This window comes from Hylobates moloch, unplaced genomic scaffold (genome assembly GCF_009828535.3).
Source record: "Hylobates moloch isolate HMO894 unplaced genomic scaffold, HMol_V3 SCAFFOLD_12, whole genome shotgun sequence".
Taxonomy (NCBI): Eukaryota; Metazoa; Chordata; class Mammalia; order Primates; family Hylobatidae; genus Hylobates; species Hylobates moloch.
The window spans coordinates 7,248,763-7,266,231 of record NW_026652287.1 but is presented as its reverse complement, the minus strand read 5'-3'; the positions used below and the strand labels follow the sequence as shown (position 1 = coordinate 7,266,231).

General features: G+C 43.1%; 1 protein-coding gene across 4 annotated transcripts in view; it reads left to right on the top strand.

The window, feature by feature from the left end:
* The window catches only part of TMEM132B (transmembrane protein 132B), a 497,414-nt gene that overhangs the window by 188,779 nt on the left and 291,166 nt on the right, over window positions 1-17,469 (top strand). For all 4 annotated transcript variants that reach the window (XM_058426040.1, XM_032168292.2, XM_058426041.1 and 1 more), the window contains one exon: window positions 6,568-7,459. In XM_058426040.1, the coding sequence (XP_058282023.1) occupies window positions 6,568-7,459 (892 nt within the window). The remainder of the gene's footprint in view (window positions 1-6,567; window positions 7,460-17,469) is intronic.

The window sequence follows — 17,469 nt, the reverse complement described above, 5'->3', positions numbered from 1 at the left end:
AATTCAGTAGTCAAGTATTTGCTACCTTTCTTTTTTGATTCTATAATGAATGAATCGTGTTTCAAATGCTGAGGTGTGGAAGGGTCTGTTCTCCAGGGTACAATAAAGGGATACAGCTGGAGGTACGAGCAAACTGGGAATTTACAGTATCACCCCACCACAGCTGTTATTAATGAATGATCACCTTAATTCAAGAGCATTTGGCCCAAATTGTTGCATAGGCTGTTCCTCCTGAGGCTCCAGGATATGTAAGATGGTTTATAGGTAGTAATGTTTTTCCATCTTTATTACTGTCTTAAAGGCAGGGATCACTGGCTGTTTTGCTAGCAGCTGGGTTGAGATGCTCTGGGTCAGCTGTACCTATTTTCCTGCTCTACCTGAGAATCCAGACTGGTAACAGGTACCTGGGATGGGAGATACAGTCACCTGTGACCATGAAGCAATGAAAACCTCACTGGATGTACGGGGATTGTGTCCATGAACCTGGCCTTGTGAGCATTAAGCTGCGGCTCCTTCACATGACCTCCAAATGGTTAACTCCTTGGCCTCATTGTAGAACCGCCAGGCTAGGTAGGCCCTCAGGTAATTACGAGAAAGTGGAAAGCCTTTGGAATTGGATAGAGCTGGTTTGAATTCTAACGTTGACCATGTTCAAATTGCTTAATTTCTCTGTGCCTCAGTTTCATAATTTTTTTAAAACGGTCTAACACAACTTATTTTACAACTGCTGTGATAATCAACTGGCATGACTGGTAAATATGCCTAGGTGTGTTGGCCTGTAAATGGTGTGCATCTCCCTTTAAGCGATATTTTCTCCTTCTACTTGAGAATTGCAGCTCTTTGGTTGGCAAACATAGCTGCCAGCTTAGTGACCACAGTGGTGTGATATTTTAGGACCAAATGAATGGAGTGATAGTGTGATGGGCAAATGTTGTGTTAATAAAAACAGTATCTATTAACAACCCTGGGAAGAAGCCAGAGAGAAACTCAGAAGGAACACAGAGAGATTTATTCTCTCAAGCGTTAAACCAAGGCAGTCTTAATTGATGGACATTCATTCAGCAAATATCTATTTAATTTCTCCTGCTAGGTACTGGAGATTGTGCAGTAAACTGGACATCAAAGCCCCTTCTCTCATGGTATCTGAATTTTAGTAGAGAGAATGGATAGTAAACAAGCGAACAAGGAAAAATACAAAGGCTAATTTCAGATGGTGATAATGGCTTTGAGGGAATATAGCAGGATGGAGTGATGAGTGACTGGATATAGTAGTCATGCTTTAGTCAGGAAAACAAATCACTCTAGTTACTTCTACAGAGGGAATTTAATAAAGGGAATTAGTTACTCAGGTGCTGGAAAATCTAAGAAACCAAATTGGGGATGATAAAGTACCATCTGGGGATGGTAAAGTTATTTAGAAATTAAGAACAGCATGAGCAGGAAGCTGTTGTCACTTTTTGGGCTAGAGGGAAAAGGGGAAGAGGTTAGGTTATCAGAACCCAAAAGCTGCTGGGTTAAGCATTAGAACCTGCCACAGGGAACTGGGACCATGGTGGGGGTTAGAACCACAGAGGAGATGCAGTTTCTGCCAGTGAATTCTGCAGGGAAGAGACACAGGGTGAAATACCCTGGGTTCTCCCCTCTTCCTACTCTCCAGTCTTCTACCAGAGCTTCCGATTGGCTGAACACATGCAGAAGCAGAGAGCAAGGGAACTTGGGAAATGTAGTTCCCTGCGTTGCTATAATACAATGCAGGGAACTGCATTGGCGTAAGTGGAATGGCTGAAGTTGCTGGTCAGCTCAGAGAAGGTCTCTCTGAGCTAAGAAATCCAGACCAGAAGGAGTCTTCTCTGCTCACATGTGGGTGATGAGCTTCCCTAGCAAGTGCAAGTAAGGGCAAGGAGAATGATGTGAAAACAGCACCAAGTGGAGTTGTGGAAATAGATGGGAGAACTCTGGGTGGAAGAGAGCATGGAAGATTTTCTAGTCCATTCCGCCGCCGCTAGAGATGACATTTACCACACCAACCTGAACTAATATTAATGCTGACAAAGGCCTCCTTCTAGTTCCTGGCCTTCACGACCATGAAATCAGTAAGGGTTGTGGTTATTCCCGTGGTACCCAGGTGGTAGTGAATTATATCATCTCTTAGGGCCACACTTTGACAGACCAGTAAGGAGTTTCTCTTCCTGGTGTTTTTCAAAGACCTGGCGACCTGGTCACCTGGCTACCTGGCCACCTGGCCCACTGGAAAGAGAGTTTCCACGCCTGGCTCTCTATGCCTGAGTTGTTTTGTATGAATTAGAGGAGACTCAGCCTCAGAAATGTCGTGCGCCTGTACCCTAAGTGGGTCACCAGTAGCCACAAGACTGGCAAGTTAGCTCCCAGACATGACTGGAGCTAACAGTGAAAGGGACTGATTTCTGAGTGTGTCCCATGTTGTAGCAGGTTCACATTGTACCATCTTGGGGTTCAGGGATTCATGTCCCACCAGTGCTGACTAAGGTCCATGTCCAGGAATATTTTTTGTGTGCTAAGCACAGCAGTGACATCCGCTCACTCAGTTTGGGTCACAGGGTCCCTGCCTGGATTCCCAGCACCCTGTGAGTTGCTTCATTCTAGGAGTAATATTAATCTCCTCCCCTTTCTTCCTGCCGAGGCTGTCTTTAGGGCTTCCTTGGAGCCATCTGCCATTGGTATTTTGAGTCGGAGCATCCTTTAGCCACAGAGCATCTGTCTGGTGCACCTTGTGTTTTCTCTGAACCTGAACTTGACTCTCTTCTTGGCTCATAAGGAGGGCAGTGATGAGAAGTTCTTTTCAGCTGGGCCTCATTGCTCCTTCCTCATTTCCTGCTGTCAGGGTCCACCTCATTCTGTCCAGTGGTAAATACCTGTCTAGGAAATTGGCAGACTGCATAGGGCCTCATTTCACATTCAGAACGCGGGCCACATGGTCTACCTGCCAATGGGAAAAAGAATGGTGTTAGTATGTGACATTTTGGGATTAAAGGGAAGAGTGTTAGCTTTTCAGTGTATTTCTCAGGACACAGTCCCGTGGCTTCATAAAAGGCTCCTGAATTCAGATATTATATTTCGTTGCAATCTGGTTTGAGGACAGAATAAGGCTCTGGTAGCTGACGTTTATGGCTTTCCATATACACTTTCAGACAAAATTTGTATTGCATTTTGCTTGAGTTATGGTGGGACAAGTGTGTAAACCTTACACTGCTATTTCAGATAAAATGGAGGTTTTGGCTACAATAAAGAAGAGAAGGTGCAGCTTTACATTTCTTGTAAATCAATTTTTGAGAGATGTAAAATACCTACATAAAAGATAAACAATAAAAGAATCTACAGTGAAAACAGAGCATATTAAAGTTTGCATTTATTTTAATTTCCTTTTCCATATTTGTAAATAAGTCAGAATTTAAGCCTTACCTTGGACTTCCCCTAAATTTTATGAGAAAATTCAAGCCACTCACTTCCAAGTCTGGTTGCCTGCTTAGCCCAGCTGAAAGATATTGTCATGCTGCACAAGGCAGGCGTAGCCCAGCTGAAAGATATTGTCATGCCGCACAAGGCAGGCTTTCCCTGCTGACGGTGTTCCTGTTGCCAAGTGATTCATGAGCAAATTCACCTGAATTTAACTTCCTGGTTTGGAGAGGGGAAATAAACCAACGACAAAAAGAACTAATTTAAATTTCATCTGGAGAGGTGCTTCTGCATTGCTTGACATTGTCAAAATACAGATTGCCCCTTGGTGGCGGCAGCAGCTAAAACTTTCCTTTAGATGAGGCTAATTCTTCAAAATCATTTCTCCCTCTTCTATCTTTTGATCCAAATCCTGCCGAGCCTGTATGGACATCATTCTGGAGGAAACCCAGGTCTATACTATGGAAGGGACTATATCGTGTGTTTAAATAGATTTGAGATAATTTAAAGGAAGTTATGAGGTCGTTTTCAATTAACATATTGTAAGTGTTTTCTCTTGACACTACAGATTTGTTGAAATCATGGTTTTGATGGCAGTCTGATGTCGCACACATAGTGTGGCTTTAATCACTTATTTAATCATTTCCCTAATGATGGGTTTTTGGGCTGCTTCCAGCGTGTTGCTGTTATAAATCATGCTTGCGATAAACATACTTGCACATTAATCTCCTTCCTGATCTCTTGATCATTTCCTTAGAACAAATTCCCAGGTGAATTCCTGGGATGGGCATTTTTAAGGATCTTAATGCCCAATTTCCGAATTGCTTTCTGAATGTTAGCTGTGTCCTCCAGAGCTTCTGATTGGCTGAACGTAGTCTCTAGTTCCTTGGAGGCAGAAATCATGACTGCATTGTCCGTGTAATATTTTTACTTGCCACGATGCTGGAAAGATAATAAGTGAATAATAAATATTTTTAGATAAGTAATTGGAGGAATGAGTAAGTAATTACCCTGCTGGAGTAATGAATCTAACAAGGGACTGGCCGTGTTGATGACATTTGAGGAGAACTTGCTTTCTGAATGCCTTCTTAGAAAAAGGATGCATCAGCCCCTACGTGGGCTGTATCTTTTTCACAATCTAATTACAATTTTGTCACCCTCTAGAAAAGGAACGCTCACCAAGGACAGCCCCAAACAGGCCAAAAAGTGTTTAAATCAATAGAAGTTATATTTTGCAGAATTTGTAATTGCTGCAGAAAAACATGTCACCAGGAGCCAGAGTGAATGGAGTGAGATTTCTCTGCTGTTTCCTCCTCTGGGATGCTGCATTTTAAGCGCCACGGTCAGGTGCCATTCTTCCTGCACTGGTTGGAAAATAGTACTCCAGTGGTGGAGGTTCATTTTAGGGCAAAAGAAAAAAAAATCTCGGTCTGCCCTTGGCCTGCTTTGCTGACCCTGGTTCCCGGTGGGCTGTCTTCACTTTGAAAAAGCCTGTTGGGTCTTTGCTGTCTGTATTTTCCCATTTGAAAGAAACATGTTAAGAAACACACATACATGTATGTACTCACGTGTACATGTTTATGTATATGTGCTGTGTGTTTTAATTAACAAAATAATACATGGCTGTAACAAATTAAAAGAAAGTAGAAACATAAATAGTAAAAAGCAAAAACTTTCTCCTTTGGGTTCTATAGACAAACATAAATATATACATTTACATATACATATGTAGAATTTTAAAACTTTACCAAAAGGATCAAATATGACACATTTGATTTTTGTTTTTTTTTACACTTAGTTTTTTTTATCCTTAATGTCATATTGTGGCCCTCTTTTCAAGTATGTTTATATAGCTCTACCTCATTTTAAAAAATAGTTTCATATTATTTCACTGTAAAATATTTAGTTTCCTGTTGATCAACCTATTGAACATGGATTAAAATAATAATTGTGGGTGAATATTGACAGCACATTTCTGCGTGCCAGCATTGTTCTAAGTGCTTTATTTTATTTTATTTTATTTTTTTCTTGAGACAGAGTTTTGTTCTGTCGCTCAGATGGGAGTGCAGTGGTGCAATCCCAGCTCACTGCAATCTCCACCTCTTGGGTTCAAGATCCTCCTGCCTCAGCCTCCCAAGTAGTTGGGACTACAGGCACATGCCACCATGCCTGGATAATTTTCGTGTTTTTTTTTTTTTGTAGAGACAGGGTCTCACTGTTTTGCTCAGGCTGGTTTTGAACTCTTGGGGTCAAGTGACCCACCTGCCTTGGCTTCCCAACGTGCTGGGATTACAGGTGTGAGCCACCACACCTGGCTGTGCTTTGTACTTATTAACTCATTAATCCTCGCGGCAACCCAGTATGGTAGAATTCATGTTTATGTCCTACTTTATGTGAGGACATTTGTGGCACAGAGAGGCTAAGTAACTTGGTGAAAGTTGCTCAGTTAGGAAGTGGCAAAGCCAGGATTCAAATCCAGCCATCCGGCTCAGCACATATGCTCTTAAGTTTGTTTGTTTGCAATTCTAAATGATGCTGTGGTGAACATCCTTGTAGATAGATAAACCTGTGTGCATTCTCATTGGTATTTCAGAAGGAGAGATTTCTAGAAGTAGGAAAGCTGAGCGGTAGCTTCGCTATCTTTTCAATGACAATTGTAGAGATGTCATCATGTCCACGTAGATTGCACTTATAGAAGTGATAGAGAGCAGCATGAGTATCAAAGTAACGAGGTACTAACATGTCACATACAATGGTGCAATGCCTGATTGGTAGACTTGGTAGGTACGCAACCTTTTGTCTGTGGGGTAGGTGAACAACGATGACCATGATCTTTTGAGTTTCTGATTTTGCACAAGCAGCAGAAGCAATGTTTTCCCTTTAGAGAGATAACTGTTCAGCCCCAAGACTATTGGATCAGTGGTAAATGGGGTTCCTTCCCACTCTGTGCTGTCTTTTTGGGAAGATCCTGAAGATCATACTTTATATAATTACAGGGCTTTCATGTGATGAGACCTGGGGGAGAAACAGTGGCCAGTGGGCGGTTTGTTGGGGAGGTGGGTGGAGACTGCACTGCATTTATTTCATTACATCTCAGAACACGGTTTTATTCTTTTGCTTTCCTTTCTTTTGCAGTGACAGAGAGTCGAGGGATTGTGGATAGCCTGCAGAAGTTCTCCTCGCTCCCTGCTTACCTCCCTACGAACTTGCACATCTCCAATGCAGAGGAGTCCTTTTTCCTTAAAGAGGCCAACCAAGACCTCACAAGGAACTCCAGTCTGCAGGCCCGGGTGGAGCCATTCTTCATCTACCGAGCCAGGACACCCCCTGTTATCAATGCCAGCTATGGCCCATTTTCAGTGGAGAAGATGATCCCCCAGGAGCTCCTGTTGACATCTACAGCCTTTGGAAACATGGACAAATTTCCCTTCAACTGGAAATTGAAATCCCACATCCTCGACAGCTCCATCTACTCCAACAGACCCAAAGTGCAGACCTTGTTTTACGTCACTGGCATGGGCTGGGATGACAGCGACCTCACGGAAGATCTACCCTGTGTCAAGATGTTTGCTTTCCCTGAGGCCAGGGAAGTGGCGGCCAGCTGTCGGCTGCAAGGGGCCCCAGGGCTGTGTGTGGCTGAGCTGGAGCTGCTGCCCGAGTGGTTCAGCTCAGGTCTGGACCTGGAGCCGGAGGAGGAGATCCCAGCCCTGCTCGGTGGCACCGCGATGGAGCTCTTCTTCACGCTCTACCCAGCTGACAAGGCTGGCCAGTGTCCTCTGGAGGAGGAAGGCAAGTGGGAGAACAATATCCACTCAGGCCTGGAGAGCCCCCAGCAAGCGTTTCCAGCCCGAGAGAGGATTGGGAGTGTGGTGGTCTACCCAACCCAAGATGATCTGAAGTGGTCCCTGGTGAGCTTGGACGAGAATGTGGTCATCTCGGTGCCTCTGAATCTAGTCCGGGAAGGGGACACGGCCACCTTTTTGGTCTCTCTGACCAGTAGCTCTGTGGCAGACCAGTTCACTCTTAGGTAAGAGGCTTTGCCAGGTGGGATGGAACAGAAGCCAACTCTGAGTAATCAATGAATTTTCAATGAATAAAATGGGTGTTGATCATTTGCTGACTATCGTCAAAAATGAATACAGCTGGTCATTAAAGTGGTGAAAACAGATTTTATTCAGTAACTACGGACAGTAGGTAAAAGAGCTGAGCTTCATTACAATTTGTGCAGAGGTGATTTGTGTGTTTTAAAGGGAGAATGAGGGATGGGGAAGAGTGGAGTCTCCATAGAGCCAGAGAAGCGACATAGTACAAAGGGTTGGGCAATGTGAGTGCAATGGGGCCAGCTGCGTCTGCTGGCTGGCAGTTATCAAAGTTAGGATTTTATCTTCCCACAGAGGCTGCGAGACAGAGGCACTGTCCTTGCTGATGATTCTGTTTCAGAAGAATGGCTCTCAGGTGCTTGGGAGGATGCTTCTTAGTTGCAAGAGACAGATATTTACAATTGTAAGCCCTTTCTCATAAATGCCGTAGGAAAGGGAGGTCAGGGGCCTATCATCAGGTGTGCATTGGCTGGAACAAACGGGAAGTTTCCCTGGCCATGCTGAGCTTTCTTAAGCAGGTACTATAAGAGGTGCAAAAGTGATCCTAGGAAGCTGGCCTTATGCTGCTAGAAGCCATAGTAGAGTTTGGTAAAGATTTTTAGTGTGTGGGTTTGGATGGAGTTGTCATGTGCCGAGAGTTCTGCAGTTCTCAGTATCCAGTGTAGTGAGAGATTCAAAACATGAAATAGAGACCCACACAAGACAACAGACCACGGGTCAGAAACCTTCTGGAAAGGGCCACATGGTAAAAAGACGTCATAGGCCACGTAGTCTCTCTGGTGATGTCTCAACTCTGCTGTTGTAGCATGCAAGCAGCCATAAATGAATGGGCATGACTGGGTTCCAATAAAACTTTAGTTATAAAAACAGAAGGTTGAATTTAGCCCAGGGGTCATGGTTTGCCAACCCCTGCAATATATGATCATGTTGAAGCTTGAGTAGCAGAGACCCTAAAGTCTATAGGAATTCACAGATGAGAGTTGTGTGTGTTGCAGTGGGCAGAGAAGTTTTCATTTTGAGCTAGATCTTGAAGGATGAGTGGAATTTGGGGGCAGACAAAGGAACAGTTCAAAATTGGGGGAAAGAAAGTCCAGCCAAGAGACTGAGACAACGTAAGTATATTAAAAGCAAGAATTTAATATAAAGAACCATTAACTATGTATAAAGAAATGTTAACTAGGTAATTGAAAAGTCAAGAAGGCAATACTGAGGGTACTAGGGAAGAGGCAGCTGCAGAAAGCGGCTATCATCCCTCCAGCTGGGAGAATAAGGGAAGAAGTTAAAAGTTTCAAAAACTTGGAGCTTGGAGCAGGGACCCTGTAGAGCAGCAGCTAAAACCCCTGAGAAGAGGGCACAGCTTGTGCTGGTGTCACCAGGGCTAGGAGTCATAAAACTGGTTCTTCAATAGTTGGAAATACTGCAAACTGGATTCATCTGCTATTATGGAAGTGAATTGCAGCTGCTGTCATGAAGCAGCAAGGCTGGGTGCCACTCATCAGAACAAGAAGCAAATAGGAAGCCAATGAAAAGAGAAGAAAATTCCTTCTCCCACCGTCCACCTGCCAGTCTCCCTCTAGCACCCCCTATTGACAGAACAAAACAAGGATCCTGCTGCCATCTATATTTTCTGAAGGCTTCCCCGTGTAAATCTGTTGTGAAACCAGGATTAAATACAACTGTTCTAGAACTCTGCATTCTAGACTGTGAGGTTCAAGTGCTTCTTCTTTAGGAAGGCTTTTAAGGCTCTCACATGATAGTCTGACCCTATCCCTGCCCTGTTTGATGTGTCAGGCAGAATCCTACAATGCTGCACATCAGTGGAAACCTTGTAAATGAATTCCGACTTCTAAATATACGAAAGAGCTTTCTAAGACAATTTCTTTCTCTGCAGTAAATAATTCTTTGTTAAAATGAGTCAGCAGCTTCTATCTGTATGAGGAAGATTTGGTTTTAGGATTGCTAAAAGTAGGAGACTTCTATGTGCTGGGGGGACAAGCCTATCTTTTCCTAATTTTCCTCACAAAAATGGTTATCAGTAGGAGACAGTGGTGGCTTTGCCATATACCAGCTGTGTGCCCTTCAGCTAGTCACTTAATGTCTCTGGACCTTAGTTTCCCCATTGGTATGACAGGGATAGTGATGAAATCTATCTCCTGGGGCGGTGGTAAAGATTAAATAATTTAATAAAGTTCTTAGAACAATGCCTGGCAAATTGTGAGTCCTCAGTGAATGTTAGCCTATGGTTGTTTCCCTGGTATTCAGGAAGTGGGCATATAAATTCCAACATAAGCGATCCTTGCTTTACAGATGCAAAGAAGGAGAAATGGGGAATTCATTGTGAGTCTAGCGTGCTCCTTCCAATCCTGACTGAGGCTGATCATGCCTTTTTGGAGTTGTGCTTATTCAGATGCCCACCAATAGGATTCCAAGGCTCTGGCAGATCCCAAGTGGGTTTTGTAGCTTGGAAGAAGCCAAGATTCTATTTGGAGCCTCTTGATTTAGCCTTTGGCTGTTACTGATTCAAAACTTGTTGTGGACTGAGCCCTGTGCTAGTCATTCCACTGGAAGGGGTGGGGTGGTCTAAAACCAGTTCTTGGCTCTCATAGAAACTAGAGAAGCCTGAAATCCAACCCCACAGAGATTATTTTAATATAAGGCAGTGCCATATGCTTGCTGTAGGCCAAGAATGGCCAAGGGATGGCTTCACTGTCCCTTCCTCTCAGCCCTCCCTCTACCATGGCAGACATTACCAATCAACTGCAGCACTTCAGCACTCCCTCTGCCATGGAGGACATTGAGCCCACCCCTTCAGGCAGCCCCTATCACTGCTGTGGGGGGTTGGCACATAAGACTAAACTTCTTTGCTACTCCTGATATAGAGATAATATTTTGGATGGGAAGTTAGAGGAAAAGGAGGGCAGATGGTCTGGTGGTCAGCAAAGCCTTGGAGTCTGGCTGGGAAAGGCATTTCAGGCCAGGCAGTGGCATACACAGCATTAGCTGACATTCATTGAGACTTAGAATGGTTCAGCCTATGTGGTAAGTCCATTACATGAATTAACTCATTAAACTCTGTCAACTGACAACTGAAAGAGGCAAGTACTATTATTATTCCCATTTTTTTGAGGCACAGAGAAGTTAAGTAGCGTGTCCAGGGTCACACAGGTAGGGACCTCTACAGACAAGGAGGGGCACCTGCCTCTAACAGAGAAGGAGGGGCACCAGCCACACCCCCAGCTGTGTGTGGCCCAGTCAGGCCAGAGCTAAGGGTTAATTTAGGGAAGAGGAGATTCATTTAGGGATGAGACTAGAAGAGGACTCAACATCCAGACTGTAGAAAGCCCTGGAGTATTATCTTCTTGGTAAGTAGAAACCCCTTAAGTATTTTTCTTTTTTCCCCAAGAAGTTAATTTTAGAGCTGAAATGGACTTTAATTCTGACTTGGCCTTGAAAAATCAAGCAGTGAGCTATCAGACTTCTGGAAATAGCATCTCTGGGGCCTTTGGAATTTGGATTGTGAGTCTGCAGCCCTCCAGCAGCCTCTTCCTTTAGGGAACCCACTAAGATTTTAGATTCTTGGCCTTTGGAGTTAAAGTGACAGGAGAGGGAGGGGACCAGAGGAAGCAGTTCAGCCAAAGGATGTTCTCAAATTCCCAAATCTTTGTTTAAACTTTAGTTGTGGGGTCTTGATACTTACTTAAAGGAAAAACATCTACTCAACAGTTTGTAAAACTGGTGACAGTAGCCAAATTCAGCCCATAGAGGTGTGACTTATGTAGCCTACCTAGCATTCTTTAAAATATTTAAGAGAGTTACCGACCTCTAACAGTTGGGAGATTTTATATAACATTTTCTTTGAAAATTTTGAAGATTTAGCAACTTAGAACTAGCTGGTTGTAGTTCACCCCCTTTAGATGCATCATAAATTGTCTAATTCACCCCAGTCCCCACCACTCCCTTTTGTCTCACACCTGGCCCATTTCACTCACATATGTCACCCATCTGGCTCCTGAGGGTATTTGAATTTGGAAACCCTGATTCAGTACTGGGATAAAAAAGGATGCAATGCTAAAAAGGGAGTTTAGATTTTCATCTATAAAGGCAGGCATTGCCAATTCATTGTGCGTGTTTGTGGGAGTCAGAAGTGACCAGTGGGTGCATCACAGGGAGTGAAACCACCCTCCATTATCGCTGGCGTTATGGAGTGAATTAGTTACTTCATGTAAAGCACTTACAAGAGTGCCTGGCACACTGTAGGCACACCAATACTCTTTTATGCTATAATTAATATGTATTAATTGACACTGTTAATTCATACTTTTAAATTATCGTGTGTACTTGTCCCAGGTTCTGCATTTACCCTTTCTATACATTCTCTCACTGTGTTATCACAGCCAGCATACAAGGTAAGTACTAGTCACGTCCATGTTATGGGTAGGGAAACTGCGACTCTGAGAGGTGAGCGGTTACCTGTCTGAGGTCATGCATTGGGGGAAGTGGTGGAATTGGGGTACAGGCCTGTATGTATGAGTTGAGAGCCCCTACTTTAAAACACTCTTCTGGGCTCTTCTGCTTGTCTGGATGGGGACTGATCTTTATTCACTATTAAAGCTCTCTGGGTCAGCATTTAGATTACTTATTAAGCTTTGTTTGATGGCCAGAGAAAAATGCATTGAGATTGTGGAAATAAATGAAGACCACCCAAATGAGAACAAACAGAGGAATATTTACTCAGAGCTTACTGTGTCAGCAGGGGTTGGCCACCAGCACTTGCATCAGCAGAGACTCAAAGGCAGGCAGAGGAATGAGAAAGCTTCAGGTGTGCTTGGATTGGAGGGTTTTGGCCTGGAGGAGCTGGAGGCAGGATAGCTAGAAGCAGACATTTTATGTGATGGGCTTGGGAGCACATTTGGCTTTCACTGGTTGGCCCGGAGTTGGAAGCAGAGGCAGAAAAGAGAAGAGCTGGGAGTCGTTGACCAGGCTCTGACTATTCTAGGCTGATTGCTGCAGAGGTTATGGTTTGACCTCGTGGCTGGTGCACAGTGGAAGGTCAGAGTTGTATTGTTATATGTTGTCTGGCCATTGTCCATTTGTATATTCAGTCTCTCGAAATAAGATACTTTTCTTAGGCCTAAGGAAATGTGTTATTTCCCAACGTAACTGTCTGTTTTAATCATGTCTCTTATGAATGAAATGTGACACATTTCATTCTGGCTTAGATGAGGACCCAGATCAAAGTGTGAATGTGCACAAGATTTGCTGAGATCTAATTTCAGAGCTGGAGACACATGGAAAAGAAGCAGATGTGTACCATTCCACGTGCCATGCTGCTATTTCAGACTGCACATTGTAGAGGGGCCCGTTTGAACAAAAATTAAATCGGTAATTCTCTGATACCAAGATAGATTCTGTGCAGCATTAGCATGTACATCTCACCCGTGCCTTGAAAAAACCTTTCAGCAAAAGGTCAGAAAGTGGGGTTTGGAGGGAGCTGAAGGCTGGTGGCAGGGAAGTGCTAGGCTGGAGTTGGGGTAGGTCTTTCTTACACTTCCAGGAAAGTTTGAAATATTATGAAATTCGGCCCCCTCCAAATATAATATCTCTGGGGCTGAGAGAGGTCCTGGGAAGCTTTATCTCTGATTTATTAAAATAGGGTTTTCTCAGCTCACACAGAGAGCCTCCTGGGCTGACCTCTCCGTCTCTTAGACAGTGGAGCCCAGTGATTAAGAATGTGAACTCCGAAGCCAGACTGTCTGGGTTTGAATCCTGACTCTGCCACATACCGGCTATGTGACTTTGGAAAAGTTACTTAACTTCTCTGTGCCACAGTTTCTCAATCTGTAAGTGGGGACAGTTTACGCTTTAAGTGACTGTTTATGAAGTGTCAACTTTGTGGTCAGGTCAGACTCTTCCTTTAACTTGGAAGCCACCTTCCTCCTGGGTGTTCAGGCCAAACACCCAGTAACCACGATTGATTCTCCCTATTCTCTGACACTCCACAGCTGAGTCATCAGTAAATTCTGGAGTTCTTCCTCTGAAATATACAGACTCTATCCACCTCCACTGCTATGACCCGGGTCTAAGCCAGCATCCCCTCCTGGCTGGACATCTACAGGAGCCCCCTTGAGGTCTCCTTGCCTCCACTTTTGCCCCTGTAGTCTGTTCTGGAGTAAAGGCTCAGGCTGCCGTGTTGCCTACAAGGCTGTGCATGGTCTGGACCTGTTATCTCCATGACTTTTCCTCTCCCCACTCAGCAACAGCCATGCTGGCCCACCCCCTTTTTGGCCTTTAGGCATGCTCCCACCCAGGGCCTCGGCACCAGCTTCAGTAACTCACCCTCAGCTTCCTGCTTAATCCTGCACCCCCTGCCCCACTGGGCCCCTTGCCCTGTCCTGATTTTTTGACCTACTTTATTTGTGTTAACGACATAAGATATCATTGTTTATTGTCTTCCTTTCCTGCTAGCAAGTCATCTCCATAAGGGCAGGGACCTGTGTCTCCTGTATTTTTGATGTATCTTAAGGATCTAGAACATTGTCTACCACATAGTAAGTGCTCAATAAATACTTGTTGAATGAATGAATGTATGCTAGGTATTGTGAGGCATCGCTCCCACGTAAAGGGAACAATGGCAATGAATGAATGAATGGTCAAGATTGTATGAATTCATCATGTAAATAAATAACAATTTCATAAATATTGAAAGTTAGGACACGTAGGGGATGCAATTCTGGCAAAAGTTTCCTCCTACCTGTAATGTGATAACTGATTTGTCACCTCTAATCAAACGATGGGCTATGCCAGTGTATCCTAAACTTGAGTAATTCATACACTGTCTTTGAGTTTTTTTGGTCATATCAGATACCACCATGTGCCACCTTCATAAGTTAAATCATGTACCTGTGCCTTCTGTGCAGTTTTTTTTTTATTGTACTTTAAGTTTTAGGGTACATGTGCACAATGTGCAGGTTTGTTACATATGTATCCATGTGCCATGTTGCTGTGCTGCACCCATTAACTCGTCATTTAGCATTAGGTGTATCTCCTAATGCTATCCCTCCCCCCACCCCACAACAGTCCCCGGAGTGTGATATTCCCCTTCCTGTGTCCATGTGTCCTCATTGTTCAATTCCCACCTGTGAGTGAGAACATGCAGTGTTTGGTTTTTTGTCCTTGCGATAGTTTACTGAGAATGATGATCTCCAGTTTCATCCATGTCCCTACAAAGGATATGAACTCATCATTTTTTATGGCTGCATAGTATTCCATGGTGTATATATGCCACATTTTCTTAATCCAGTCTATCGTTGTTGGACATTTGGGTTGGTTCTAAGTCTTTGCTATTGTGAATAGTGCCGCAATAAACATACGTGTGCATGTGTCTTTATAGCAGCATGATTTATAGTCCTTTGGGTATATACCCAGTAATGGGATGGCTGGGTCAAATGGTATTTCTAGTTCTAGATCCCTGAGGAATCGCCACACTGACTTCCACAATGGTTGAACTAGTTTACAGTCCCACCAACAGTGTAAAAGTGTTCCTATTTCTCCACATCCTCTCCAGCACCTGTTGTTTCCTGACTTTTTAATGATGGCCATTCTAACTGATGTGAGATGGTATCTCATTGTGGTTTTGATTTGCATTTCTCTGATGGCCAGTGATGATGAGCATTTTTTCATGTGTTTTTTGGCTGCATAAATGTCTTCTTTTGAGAAGTGTCTGTTCATATCCTTTGCCCACTTTTTGATGGGGTTGTTTGTTTTTTTCTTGTAAATTTGTTTGAGTTCATTGTAGATTCCGGATATTAGCCCTTTGTCAGATAAGTAGGTTGCGAAAATTTTCTCCCATTTTGTAGGTTGCCTGTTCACTCTGATGGTAGTTTCTTTTGCTGTGCAGAAGCTCTTTAGTTTAATTAGATCCCATTTGTTGCTTTTGGCTTTTGTTGCCATTGCTTTTGGTGTTTTAGACATGAAGTCCTTGCCCATGCCTATGTGCTGAATGGTAATGCCGAGGTTTTCTTCTGGGGTTTTTATGGTTTAGGTCTAACATGTAAGTCTTTAATCCATCTTGAATTAATTTTTGTATAAGGTGTAAGGAAGGGATCCAGTTTCAGCTTTCTACATATGGCTAGCCAGTTTTCCCAGCACCATTTATTAAATAGGGAATCCTTCCCCATTGCTTGTTTTTGTCAGGTTTGTCAAAGATCAGATAGTTGTAGATATGCGGCGTTATTTCTGAGGGCTCTGTTCTGTTCCATTGATCTATATCTCTGTTTTGGTACCAGTACCATGCTGTTTTGGTTACTGTAGCCTTGTAGTATAGTTTGAAGTCAGGTAGCGTGATGCCTCCAGCTTTGTTCTTTTGGGTTAGGGTTGACTTGGTGATGTGGGCTCTTTTTTGGTTCCATATGAGCTTTAAAGTAGTTTTTTCCAATTCTGTGAAGAAAGTCATTGATAGCTTGATGGGGATGGCATTGAATCTATAAATTACCTTGGGCAGTGTGGCCATTTTCACAATATTGATTCTTCCAACCCATGAGCATGGAATGTTCTTCCATTTGTTTGTATCCTCTTTTATTTCATTGAGCAGTGGTTTGTAGTTCTCCTTGAAGAGGTCCTTCACGTCCCTTGGAAGTTGGATTCCTAGGTATTTTATTCTCTTTGAAGCAATTGTGAATGGGAGTTCACTCATGATTTGGCCCCTTGTTTGTCTGTTATTGGTATATAAGAATGCTTGTGACTTTTGTACATTGATTTTGTATTCTGAGACTTTGCTGAAGTTGCTTATCAGCTTAAGGAGATTTTGGGCTGAGACAATGGGGTTTTCTAGATATACAATCATGTCATCTGCAAACAGGGACAATTTGACTTCCTCTCTTCCTAATTGAATACCCTGTATTTCCTTCTCCTGCCTGATTGCCCTGGCCAGAACTTCCAACACTGTGTTGAATAGGAGTGGTGAGAGAGGGCATCCATGTCTTGTGCCAGTTTTCAAAGGGAATGCTTCCAGTTTTTGCCCATTCAGTATAGATATTGGCTGTGGGTTTGTCATGGATAGCTCTTATTATTTTGAGATACGTCCCATCAATACCTAATTTATTGAGAGTTTTTAGCATGAAGGGTTGTTGAATTTTGTCAAAGGCCTTTTCTGCATCTATTGAGATAATCATGTGGTTTTTGTCTTTGGTTCTGTTTATACGCTGGATTACATTTATTGATTTGTATATGTGGAACCAGCCTTGCATCCCAGGGATGAAGCCCACTTGATCATGGTGTATAAGCTTTTTGATGTGCTGCTGGATTCGGTTTGCCAGTATTTTATTGAGGATTTTTGCATCAATGTTCATGAAGGATATTGGTCTAAAATTCTCTTTTTTGGTTGTGTCTCTGCCAGGCTTTGGTATCAGGATGATGCTGGCCTCATAAAAGCAGTTAGGGAGGATTCCCTCTTTTTCTATTGATTGGAATAGTTTCAGAAGGAATGGTACCAGTTCCTCCTTGTACCTCTGGTAGAATTTGGCTGTGAATCCATTTAGTCCTGGACTCTTTTTGGTCGGTAAGCTATTGATTATTGCCACAATTTCAGAGCCTGTTATTGGTCTATTCAGAGATTCAACTTCTTCCTGGTTTAGTCTTGGGAGGGTGTATGTGTTGAGGAATTTATCCATTTCTTCTAGATTTCCTAGTTTATTTGCATAGAGGTGTTTGTAGTATTCTCTGATGGTAGTTTGTATTTCTGTGGGATCAGTGGTGATATCCCCTTTATCATTTTTTATTGCATCTATTTGATTCTTCTCTCTTTTCTTTATTAGTCTTGCTAGCGGTCTATCAATTTTGTTGATCTTTTCAAAAAACCAGCTCCTGGATTCATTAAGTTTTTGAAGGGTTTTTTGTGTCTCTATTTCCTTCAGTTCTGCTCTGATTTTAGTTATTGCTT